Source organism: Lissotriton vulgaris, chromosome 12 (assembly GCF_964263255.1).
Source record: "Lissotriton vulgaris chromosome 12, aLisVul1.2, whole genome shotgun sequence".
Classification (NCBI taxonomy): Eukaryota; Metazoa; Chordata; class Amphibia; order Caudata; family Salamandridae; genus Lissotriton; species Lissotriton vulgaris.
In genome coordinates, this window is record NC_141700.1 from 489,110,659 (window position 1) to 489,123,956 (window position 13,298).

Consider the following 13,298-nt stretch of genomic DNA (forward strand, 5'->3'; position numbering starts at 1 on the left):
ACAGGGTTAGTGGCACCACATGTCGTTGGCTTGTGTTGAACAGAGTTAGTGGCACCACGTGTTGTCGGTTTGCGTTGAACAGGGTTAGTGGCACCACATGTTGACGACTTGCGTTGAACGGGGTTGGTGGAATCATGCCTCACTGATCGAAGGGGGTCTGGGGCTGTGGCTGCTGCCACAGACTTGGGAACACTGACATTCAGGACTCAGGACAGAGTTCCACTTGGGCCTCCTGGGCCAAAGAGGAGTATGTCAATGGAAAGGAGTAATGTGGGCCAGCATCGGGGGCCGGCGATGGTCTGCGGAGGCTGCAGAGGTCGCGGGACTGGTGCTTGGAGCTTGCACCGGCACATGGTGGGCCCTCTTTGACACACGCCAGTGTAGGCATGTGAGCGGAGCCTCGTTGGTGCGCTGGGGCAGGCATGATGGGTCTGGGGATCAGCGGCCCGGGGTGCAGCAGGTGCACAGGCACGCAGGCCCCACAGCGCTCGGCGCAGGACTCATTGGCTGGCGGAGAGGCGCCGCCCTGGCAGACGCGTTGTCCATTCTGAATGAGAACCACGAGCAGTGCAACTGGCTTTTTGTTCACACCCCTACGCAGGCCTGGCGTACGCAGGTCCAACCCACTACGTATGCGCTTGCAGGAGAAGACATAAGATGCAACATTTCCACATTCTGCCCCACATCCTGTGGGGCCATGGAAGCGACCACTGACCACTACACTACATGCACCAGCAGGTAATCTCCACATGGCCATTTCCGTGGTTTGCACTCTGTGGTCTGCCCGGCACCCCCACGCCACACCTGGCTTTGGGTAGGTTCACATTCCTTGGTCACTTGCCGCTCTCACACATGCCTGCTCCATGCCTCTCCTCACATCTTGCTATTACATTGTCATTGTCTCCATGCCATCTGTGGGTCTTCAGGTGTGGCTCTTGGTTGGTCTCACTTTCATGCTGTGTGTAGTCGGCTTGCTTAGCACTAGCAAAAGGCAGGTGCTAAATCCCATGTTTTTGTAGTGCTTCACAGATCTGGCATTTCGTTGTGAAAGTGGTGTTGTGTTTTTTGCACGGGAACGCCTACTCTGCATCTCATTAGGGTTAGGTGGTGATGTCCACCGTGAAGATACATTTTGGGGCAGTTATCGCGGTAATACTGGCGATGTCTGCAGTTTGCACCAGATTATGAATGGGATGTTAAATCTATCTACCCTTTTGATGCTGTTAAATCGGAGATAAGTCCTTGTGAATATTCCCCAAAGAGTGTTGGCGCAAACTTAAACACACCCTTGACGTACTCACACGGAACCCAATATATTGTGCTTCCAGTAACTTGTTCTTGTTGAACTTGTCTATTCCCACATAATGATGACTTTACACATGCAGGCCAAAAAATGTGACTGTCAGCCACTATACCAGTGGGTACCATCATTCCCCAAGCTGCTTTATACCACACAACTACTACCCAAAGAGAAAAGGTGCTTGACTGAAACTCTTTTAATAATATTTGTTTTTATGCTTTTCTATAGCATTACTCAGGGATCCTTTGTTTCAATATCATAGACACGGTTCCTCAGCAAAACAACACACAACATATTGACGTGTAGAAATGTAACTCTACGTCTTTGGTATTTATTTGTCATCGTCAAGGCTGGTAACATTGGCACCGTCCAAAAACGCAAAGAAAGTGATCTTGCATACTAACAAAGATGAACTCTTTCAAGGGGGCGGTTATAAATGCTAAAATTTGATTTGACTTGTTCTAATCTAACCTGGATATTCTGTTAAACAATTGATTTGCATTACAAATACCGAAGTCTGCATGAACGCAGTCATATAATTGGATAGATGGTTAAAATGTGACTTCTGATAAGGGGACTTGAACTTTTCACAAACCCTTCATGTGAATAGATTCGGGTGATGCTGGTACCTGGATTCAAAGGTACTGGGATCTGCTGTAGGACTAGCAAGGGGTTAAATGTTGGGAGCAGTTGGTATCCTAGGTCAATGACAGTGACACTACACAAACTCAGTTATGTGAGTGGACATTGTTGGCTTAACAATATTGACTTCATATTATTAGCTGGCACCCAGAGTCAAACATACTGGAGTTTCCTCTAACAACAGCAGGTGACTGGATCTCGGGTAAGTTGCTCAGCGGTCTGACAGGTATTATGGTGTACAAGGATTGTTATGTGATTAATCCTGGATGGGCTTTGTCACACGTGTGGATGAACAATGACTTTTCAGAAATGTGAACCTTTGTTTGACACTTAATGCTGCATAGAGTGTCTTATCTCTATTTACGGTTTCCTACAGGCTGCTCTGAACATGCTCACTAAGTGCCAGTCATTGGGGTACAAACCAGATGGCATCCTGTGCACCGCCATCCATCCTGGCTGGGTCCAGACTGACCTCGGAGGACCAGGGGTAGGTACAAATGCGCTTGTGTGTACTGAGAGGTGTCAGGCAAACTAAACACACATATTGTTTCCAAGCTCATGTAATAACCTTCCCATGTTTTAAAGGCTAGTATTGTTTGGCCATTATAGTTACCATCATCACCACAGGTTCTCTGACCCATGGAGCTGACACAAAGTGTGCTTCTTCAGATGTGTAGACATGAAGAGCGGCAGATAGGGTGCAAGAAGCATGTGCTTGTCAGACCTGCTTCCTACCATCAGTTTTATCAAGTTGCAGCATGCAGATGGTGGTCTGCAGTTCATGTTGAGTGTTCTAAGAATTCTGTTGATACAAAGGGGATATCACTGATGTACTGGACTTTAGCTGATGACAAGGTGTCGCTCATTCTCATGCATGGTGTGCCTAGCCAATTATCCTTCGCTAAGACATCTAAGTATGTTCTTTTCTATTCTATTCACCAGTTTTATAAAGCACATGGCTACTTGAAAATCAGGCTTTCCAGCGCTCGCTGAAAGTGTTAGAGTGCAGGCTTAAAGAATTAAAATTCAAGAAAAAGATACGTTTTAAGTTTTTTCCTAAAAACCATCAAATTATCCTCCATTCTAAGACTGATAGGCAGGGCATTCCAATGTCATCAACACCGATTCCGCCGCCCGCAACCTCAGGCAATGGGTCAACAACTGTGCCAACACTCTCGCCCGATCAAAAATCCTTCTAACAGACGCATCAACAGAAAAACCATCTGGTTCACCGCCGACCTCCAGGCATCTAAGCAGGCCTGCTGTAGGCTCGAGAAGAAGTGGCACCACAAACAGACACCGGACAGCAACGCAGCCTACAAGAGTACCATCCGCAAACACCACCAACTCATCCGAACTGTCAAAAGGACCTCCTTCAAAGAGCACATCAACAACAACGCACACAACAGCAGAGAGCACTTCAACACCGTGAAGGAAATCTCCAACCCCAGCTCCAGCTCCAACGACATCCCACCATCACAAGACCTCTGCGACTCCCTGGCCACCTTCTTCCACCGTAAGATTGCAGACATCCAGGACAGCTTCAACAACCAGGCCGGCCCGACAGACACCGACACCTCAGACTCACGGCCCCCCGTCACCTCCTGCCTTCCTGGACCCACATCAGCGACACCAACAAAATCATGAACACCATCCACTCCGGATCACCATCGGACTCCTGCTTACACCACATATTCAACAAAGCAAGCTCCACCATCGCACCCCACCTCCACAAGGTCATCAAAAGTTCCTTCAAGCCTGCCACCCTCCCGGAGAGCTGGAAGCACGCCGAGATCAACGCCCTACTCAAGAAACGCAAGGCGGACTCCACGGACCTCAAGAACTTCCGGCCCATCTCCCTACTCCCGTTCCCAGCGAAATTCATTGAGAAGATCGTCAACAAACATCTAACCTCCTTCCTCAAAGAGAACAATATCCTGGACCCATCCCAATCCGGATTCCGCAGCAGCCACAGCCCCAAAACAGCCCTCATCGCTGCCACTACCGACATTAGGGCCATGCTGGACTACGTAGAAACCATGGCTCACATCCTCCTGGACCTTTCTGCCGCCTTCGACACCGTCTGCCACCATACCCTTCGCACACGCCTCCACAACGCAGGGATCCGCAACAAAGCCTTGGACTGGACTACCTCCTTCCTCACCGGCTGAACACAGAGTGTCCGCCAACCCCCGTTCAGCTCCAAAGACACCAAGATCATCTGCGGTGTATCCCAAGGATCGTCCCTCAGTCTGACACTCTGCAATGTCTACATGGCACAGCTTGCCAACATCGTCCGATCACATGACCTCAACATTATCCCATACGTCGACGACATCCAACTGAACCTCTCCCTCACCAAGGCCCCCACCACCACCAAATCCAACCTCCACAAAGGAATGAAGGCCATCGCTAATTGGATGATGAATAGCCTCCTGAAACTGAACTCAGACAAAATGGAGGTCCTCATCATTGGAGCCACCCCCTCCGCCTGGGACGCCCCATGGTGGCCGGCCACACTGGGAGCTGCACCGATACCCACTGACCACACACGCAAACTTGAGATCATCCTGGACTCACAATAGTACAGAAAGGGGACCCCCTCTTAAAATTAATTTCAGGTCAGGGAGTAAAGGGGAGAAAAAATACCAAAACAACTGAAAAATCTCCCTCTTGACCTATAGATACCTTTACCACGGGAGTTACCTCTCAAACACAGGGCATACACCAACAATGTATACACAAAATGTGAATTTTTACTCATTTTATTTCATTTTTCTGTAAAAAAGTCTTTTTTTTTGTATTATATCATATTTTTCAAATGCAACAATTATAAAAATATACATTATTCAAAGGATCTCCAGGGGAAATTCTTTCAACACAATGGAGCTATAAATATATATCCTTAGTTATTCAAATTCATATAAAAAACAGAATCAATTGAATGTGCACAACCAGGTAAAGAGCCACCCACACATATTCATACATTATTATTATTATTATTATTATATTTGGGTTTGTAAAGCGCACAGATACCCAGGGGTTTCCCGGCGCTGACAGAGGAACAAGAAGCAGGGAGACACAAGATGGAAGAAGATCAAGCAGAGAAAAGCCAGGTTTTCAGGCCTTTCCTGAATTTCAGGTAGCAAGTTTCAAAACGCAAAGAAATGGGGAGTGTGTTCCAGAGTGATGGCGCCAGATAGGAGAAGGAGCGACCACCAACTCTGGTGCGTTTGAAACGGGGCACGGAGAAGGTGCCAAGAGAGGAGGATCTAAGGGTGCGCACTGGACAGTACGGTTGAACCAAAATGGAGAGATAGGAGGGGGAGTTGCCTGTTTTAATCCGGTGCATATAACAGAGGGCTTTGAATTTTGCTCTTGATTCAATGCGCAGCCCATGAAGGCTGCGCAGGGAAGCGCTGACAGAGGCAGTTCTAGACAGATTACAGAGCAGACGAGCTGCCATATTATGCACCACCTGTAATTTACGTGTTACCTCCTTGCTAGCCCCAAGGAGGAGCACGTTACCGTAGTCCAACCTGGAGGTTATTAAAGCCTGGACCACAGTTTTTTGGGTGTCTGGCGGAAGCATCCATGCTATTTTTCTCAGCCACCGCATGATATTAGTGCAGGTGGCTGAGACTTTCACAACATGCTGTTTCATGGACAGTTGGTTATCAAATGTAACTCCCAGGTTGCGAGCCTTGGTGGATGGAACCGGCAGGGGACCCATTTGCTGAGGCCAGTGCTTAGGGCCCCAGAGAGAGGTGTCAGGACCGAATAGGAGAAGTTCGGTTTTATCGCCGTTTAGTTTTAATTTATTGGTCTGCATCCAATTGGCAATATTAGTGAGCCCAGATTGGAGAGATGAATTGGGGGCGTGTTTATTAGAGGAGAGAGAAAAAATGATTTGGGTGTCGTCCGCGTATGAAAATATAGAAAGACCAGATTGTTCTGCCAGAGAGGCGAGAGGACTGACATAGATATTGAAGAAAAGGGGGCTTAAGATAGAACCTTGGGGTACACCGTTTGGGGACGGGAGGGCAGTGGAAGCAGAAGTGGAGGAAAAGACCTGAAAATAAGCATGGGCGAATTTTGCGGATCTCGCGTTCGCGAATTTTGCGGATTTGCGAATTCGCAATCCGCAAAATCCGCGAATTCCCGCGAATTTGCGGATTTTTTTTTTGTGTTCGCCCGTGTTTCTGCCAGTTCGCGAGGGTTTTTACAATTTCGCAATTTGCGAACTTACCTGTCGGGTCGCAAGTTTTGCGAACTTGTTGTTTCTACGTGTCCAGCCAGTTTGGGACACTCTTCTTCATCACTGCCACTCTCTGTCACCACTGCCACTCTCTGACTACTCATGCCACCCTCTGGCCCACCCATGCCACCCTCTGTTTCATCACCACACCCTCTGGTTGTCCAGTGTACATTATTTTCGGCAAAGCAAAGCACACCTTCCCTGCCTCAAGTGACCTGAATTAATTTGGGGCTGATTAATGTGTCACAGAATATTTTTTTAGCTGGCACCTGCTTCCTTAGTGCGCCCTGATTAGTGATCTTTTGCACTTGCTAAGTGCTTTCATTGTTGCAAAATTAGTTACAACACCTGCCCTGCCCCAACTGACAATAATGAATTAGGGGCTGATTAATGGATTTTAACTTCCAGCCTGGCTCCTGCTTGTCTCCCTTAGCTGTAATTCAGGACCTTTGTGGCATATGTGTAACTATTCTGAGGTTCAGAGCAGGGTCACATAATAGTTGCAACTGGCAACTGAACTCTGGAGGGGCCCCTCAGGAAGCACTACAGGAAATGGCTACTAATGATGAGCCTGAACTTTTGAACCTGGCAAGTAGTTTCAGTTTTGCTAAAATCGTATTTCTGCAATTTAGCACTTATTCGCGGGGCGCGAAGTTGTACTGGGAAGCCGCGAACTCACGCGAACAGTGCGAGCAGTGCGAGCAAAATCCGCTGCTCGCGGATTTGCGGATTTTGCGGGAGATTCGCGAATCTCGCGGATTGCGGATTTCCCGAAAATCCGCAAAATCCGCGAGCGAAACGGATTTTCCGCCCATACCTACCTGAAAAGTGCGTGCGGATAGAAAACTAGCGATCCAGGCTAGAGCAGTGCCATGGATACCAGCGGCCTTTAGGGTGGAGAGGAGGATGTCATGGGAGACGGTATCGAACGCAGCGCTTAAGTCCAACAGGATAAGCGCCACCGTCTCCCCTCTGTCCACCTGCTGTCTGATAGCCTCTGTGACACCTAAAAGGGTAGATTCTGTAGAGAATCCAGCCCTGAAGCCAGATTGGGATGGGTGTAGGAATTTCGTGTCCTCAATGTGTGAGGAGAGGCAGAGGTTGATGTGTTTTTCTAATACCTTGGACAGGCAAGGGAGAAGAGATATGGGTCGGAAATTAGAAGGGTTGTTGGGATCGGCGTTAGTTTTTTTAGAAGAGGAACCACCATGGCGTGTTTCCAAGCTGCAGGAACGGTGGCTTCCGACAGAGATGCATTCAGGAGGGCTAGGATAGGTGAAAGAACGGAAGTGTCAAGGGTGCTTAGAATTTGAGGGGGCATGGCATCAAGTGGGGAGCCAGATTTGATTTTAGCCATGAGTTTAAAAAAGAGTTCTAAAGAGATCGGATCCCATTTGTCAATGGAAGTGTGAGGGACAAGGGTGGTAGTAGTATCCTGAGGGAAAGTAGTGTCAGGATCTGTACTGTGGGGGTTGTCCAGTGCTCGAGGGGAGGCATCAAAACCGGCATAAATGCGGTCTATTTTCTCCGTGAAAAATTCAGCAAGTGTATTACATTGGGCAGTGTCCAAACAAGGGGCTTTTGGCGAGTTTGATTGTCCGGAAAGTTCTTGGACTGCTTTAAAAAGAGCTTTTGGGCGGTTTTGGGCTGATAGAATAGAGGTGTTTACATAGTTTGCCCTGGCAGATTTGCACAGGGAGTGGTAGTGTCGAAGTTCCGTTTTATAAATTTCTTTATCATTAGGGGAGTACTCAGATCTCCATATGCGTTCAAGTTTCTTGCACTTGGATTTGGCGCATTTGAGTTGGTCATTAAACCAGGGGGCAGGGGGGTGGGTAAAGTTTTGTTTTCCATTTCGGACCGGGAGACAGATGTCAATGGCTGAAGAAAGCCATGTGTTAATTAAACTTTCATCTTTGGTGGTGATATTGTTGGGTAAAGAGGGTAGGGTTGAGACAAGGTGGCAATTCAGTTGTGGCAGATTGAGTTTTTTCCAATTTCTATTAGGTCTGAGGGTCTGGATGTGAACTGGTGGACCGACAGTAGCACTGGTCGAGATGTTAAATTCGACAATGTAGTGGTCAGACCAAATAATAGGTTTGGAAGGGGGGCAGGTGATGACATCAAGGTTCGAAAAGATGGGGTCGAGTAGATTACCTGCCTTGTGTGTCGGGCCAGAGTTGTGAAGGTGTAGATTAAGAGCGGCTGAATCTTGAAGAAGGTGTGTACAGATAGGGCAGAGTGTGTTGTTAAAATGGATATTGAGATCGCCAAGGAGAAGAAAGTTCGAGGTTTGCATCAATAGAGGCGCTATGTTTTCCGATAAAGAAGAGGCCCATGTGCCAGCAGCGCACGGAGGACGATAGAGTAAAACGCCCGACAGGGTGTAGTTAGGATTCAATAATAGTTTGAAGTAACCAGCTTCGCAGTTAGGTATGGCTAAATCCTCCCACTTACATGAGTAAGTCCGTTTGTATATGATGGCAATGCCACCACCCTCCTTACCCAATCTGTTACGGCTCACATAGGTGTAGTTGTTAGGGAGGGCAGTGGCAATATCAGGTCCCGTACAGTCGTTCAGCCAGGTTTCTGTCAAGAACAGGGCCGCCGGACTGTCGGAAACCAAAAGATCAAAAACGTCCCTCTTATGCTTAGGCAGGGACCTGCAATTCAGACTCAGAAAAGAAAATACGGTGGGACGATGTGCGGGGGAGGGGAGAACTTGACATGGGGAGGGCTTCCGAAACGTAGAACTGGGGATATGAATCATTGATGGTACAGAGATTAATGTCAGGGAACAAACCTGGCAAGATGTAGGGGCGTCCATAGCCCGTAGACAGGGGCAAATGTTGTTTATAGGGGGACGTAGACATCGCAAGGCATGGCTAGAATAGTGAAGCCTGGGGTTAGTGAGGCGCGGAGCAGGGGGGATGGCCCCTGGTCCCGTCTGGTCGCGGACGGGCGCAGACGGGCTTAACTTAGGCGCAACTTCGGCGCGAAGTTGGCGCTCCCGCTGCGCCCATCCGCTGCGCCTCCGCCACTCCCCCATACTAAATAGTCCACTATAGAGGGTGGCTAGTCCAATCACCTTCCCCGTAGCGCTGAGGGCGGAAGTGCCGCTTCCAGGGACTCGCCGCTCTAGCGGCACAAGCCGAGGCGGATCGAGTCCGAGCGGGATGAACAACACAGACCCACAACACAGACAAATCTCTTAGTCATACATACTTCCTAAACCTACATTCCATCACAAAGACAACCAAAAAAATATCCTATAACGTTGAATCTGTTGTCCAATTAATGACCAAAGTCATTAGATTTACAAGGAAGGGAGTTGGTCGACGCGTTTTGGTGGAAAAACAGCAGTTAGGACCACCTTCATCAGGACCATTCAGAGACAATGCGGTATAGGATCTCCAAACCTGGAAAACGAATCTTTCTAGAAAACGTGGATACATTTTTGAGTAATGATTGTTGAAGCACTATGTCACCAAAATACGTGGAGCTGACTGCAAACGAAGGCGGAGGCGGCGTTTGATGAGGGCCAGGAATTTTCGCTTTTTGTAAACGCATCTGCATCTTAAAGAGACACCGTATTTTGGTGACATAGTGCTTCAACAATCATTACTCAAATATGTGGCGTCCCCTCCACAGCCCGCACGAAGAATAAACCAGATTTAAAGATTGTGACAAGTCGTCCTCTGCCTTGTTCTGCCCTTTTGTAAACCTTACAGCAAACAACTGCTTTAAATCTCCTTAATATAAGAAGTATGAATCGAGTCCCCCTGACTATTGGCACACCTATTGAAAACCTTCAGATCGTGTTGCTGTGGGCTGTAATCCAGTAGGAATACTTCCTTGAGACATGTATCCACGTTTTCTAGAAAGATTCGTTTTCCAGGTTTAGAGATCCTATACCGCATTGTCTCTGAATGGTCCTGATGAAGGTGGTCCTAACTGCTGTTTTTCCACCGAAACGCGTCGACCAACTCCCTTCCTTGTAAATCTAATGACTTTGGTCATTAATTGGACAACAGATTCAACGTTATAGGATATTTTTGTGGTTGTCTTTGTGATGGAATGTATGTTTAGGAAGTATGTATGAATATGTGTGCGTGGCTCTTTACCTGGTTGTGCACATTCAATTGATTCTGTTTTTTATATGAATGTGAATAACTAAGGACATATATTTATAGCTCCATTGTGTTGAAAGAATTTCCCCTGGAGTTCCTTTGAATAATGTATATTTTTATAATTGTTGCATTTGAAAAATATGATATAATACATAAAAAATACTTTTTTACAGAAAAATGAAATAAAATGAGTAAAAATTCACATTTTGTGTAGACATTGTTGGTGTATGCCCTGTGTTTGAGAGGTAACTCCTGTGGTAAAGGTATCTATAGGTCAGGAGGGAGCGTTTTCAGTTGTTTTGATCATCCTGGACTCAACATTGTCAATGACCCAGCAAGTAAACACCATCTACTCCTCCTGCTCCGCAAGATCTACAGATGGATCCCCACCGGAACCAGAAGAACAGTCATGCAATGCTCTCTATGCTCTCTGCCCTGTCTGCCACACAGGGAGGTCTACTACCTCCTCTGACACAAGTGCTTCCAGCACACCTGCCCCTATTCCTCCTTGTACCTCCATTCCAACCCATGACCTCATTCCGCCACCTGACGTCACTCAAAGCTCTCACACTGTCCCAAGTGCACCCAATGTCTTCTGGTGACCCAATTTCTCCACCTCCTTCAATTATTCCGCATCTCCCTAAATTATCCCATACCCCTAAACCTCAACATTTACATAAACATCCTTTTGAACACACTATATATACTAATTACTTAATAAAAATAAACAAAATACTGTTCAGTTTTTAACATGCAGCTCCACATCACTAGCAATTGGCAGCAGTCGGGGTCAAAATTGATTTACATAATGCACAGCCAAATACTACACCATTATTTACAGCAGTTCAAAATATACTGTTACACTCTTACAAATAACTTTCATGAGTTTCTGTACATCTCAATTAGTTACAATATCTAGAAAGGAACCTTGTACAACAGGAACCCCAAACCCAGGTCCTAGAGGGCCTTTCATGTCTAGGACAACAATCAGTGAGAACCAGAATTAGAACAATATCTATGATCGGCATTAGGGAAATCAAAGGCAGCTCGCATCAGTCACATACAACGTGCACCACCTGCCTTTGATGACCAGTGAACAAACATTAATGGAGGCCTATAAAGCTGATGATGGCTCCATAACACAACATTATAAGGGCAGAAAATATGGCAACGGTCATACAAATATTAGGGTATAGGTTCTGGTATTGAAGGACGTGCTAACGAGAAACAATCGGAATCAACTCAGACGATGTGTGTGCTCATTAGACAGAGAACTGTCCTGCTCAGGAGTGTACAATGGGGACTGACTGGGATCATGTTCCATCTGGATTCTGATTTACTCTTTAGAAACTTGTACAGGTCAGCCAGTTGGTTGAAACACATAGTTAGGCCCTGTGAGAAGTTGGCCTGATATATGATGTTTCCAATTCTGGAACCACCTTGTATCAGTTCAAACAATCCCTTATGGTGTCTGGCTGTAAGTCAACCTTATAGACAAGCTATCTTAATGGTAGCATACACTAAGCAGCCTTAAAGGCTAAACTCTAGAGGTCGTGTTAAGCGAGCTGTTTTACCAATCACAATCCTAAAATATCAAATGAAAGGACACCACACAAGTATGTATTATAAAAATATATGTGTTTATTACTAATCCCCAGTACTCTTTATGAGCAAAGGGGCACAAGCGTTAAATCAAAAGCACAGTATAACATACAAAGTTGCACAATTATGGATGAGGGCGGGTGGCCACTCAAACCATATATTAGAAAGTGGTATAAGAGATACCAATCGAACAGTGGTTAGGCCTAGGGCGTAGGGAATCGCTGGGAGCAGTCGGGACAAGCAATGCTGAAGTCGGGAAAAGCCTGCGGGATTCGGGTGCAGCGCTTAAAGCACACGCATGCACCAATGCTAAGTCAATGGTGCGTAAAAGTTACACAAGTAGAGTTTAAGGACACTTCCGCTGAACCTAGAAGGACAAAACTTTAGACACAGGCCCTAGAGGTGTGTACCAGTGTGGGAACACAGGCGTTGCAATGTTACCTCACCCACAGGAAGCGTGTGTATACGGTCGAAGTGGCGTCGGGTTTCGTCACGCAGGTTCTTGCTGCTTTTAGCTGAAGATGCTGCAGGCGATGTGAAGGAGAAGTGTCCGGTGTGATCCAAGGGTGGATCAGTGCAGAAAAGTACCTGAAAGCAGAGGGGACAGAGTCTGGGTCACTCAGCAGTGACCAGGGTGGAACCAGGACGGAACCAGGCAATGTCGGGCGCAATCAGGTGGTTGTCAAGGAGCTTCTCTCCGCTGCCACGTGGGCTCTGGGGCATCTGCGACGTCCAGAAGCGGGTCAGGAGCTGTCGCACGCAGGCTCTCACCGTCGGCGCTGTCTGCTTCAAGATCGGAGTCAACAACACTTGGCAAGAGCAATCCATGCAGGAATAGAAGATTGCTTCTCACTGGGACCAGGAGGGTCAGAGCGGGGACTCCTTTTCAGAGGAGCTGGTGCAAGTCTGGAGCAACCAGAATCGCAAGTCGGTTTTAGGTTTTCGCTGGCACAGGGGCCACAAGCCAGCTGGCAAGTGACCGGGCCAATGTGTCGAGCCAAAGAAAGCAGAAGGGCCCCACGCAGCACTCGTCGAGTGTGGAGGGGTGAGCTTCGATGCAAGAGTGGCTCAGGGTTGAGGCTTCTCAAACCCCGGTGTAAGCTTCGAGGGTCACTCGTGGGCTGCACGGTCAGCGTCTCGTGGTCTTTTCAAGATGGCGTGCCCCACGCTTCCGGAAGCCTCCACGGGTCTCAGCTCAGCAGGGACTGTGGATCGGGCTGTAAGAAGGCAGGCAAGCTTGATCTCGTTGATCTCTGTTGCTCGAGTTCTGGCGGAAACTGCAACAAAGCAGACGTAGAGATGCTGGATGGTGCCTGTTTGCACAGGGGGGTCACTCCTTGACCACAAGGGAGATTCTTCAGTCTTC

The 13,298-nt window shown here is 47.5% G+C and overlaps 1 protein-coding gene across 1 annotated transcript in view; it reads left to right on the forward strand.

Annotated features, from left to right (window-relative positions):
• The window catches only part of LOC147676821 (uncharacterized), a 318,542-nt gene that overhangs the window by 290,446 nt on the left and 14,798 nt on the right, over positions 1-13,298 (forward strand). Inside the window, exon 5 of the mRNA XM_086945235.1 lies at positions 2,319-2,429. Coding sequence (XP_086801361.1) covers positions 2,319-2,429 — 111 coding nt within the window. The remainder of the gene's footprint in view (positions 1-2,318; positions 2,430-13,298) is intronic.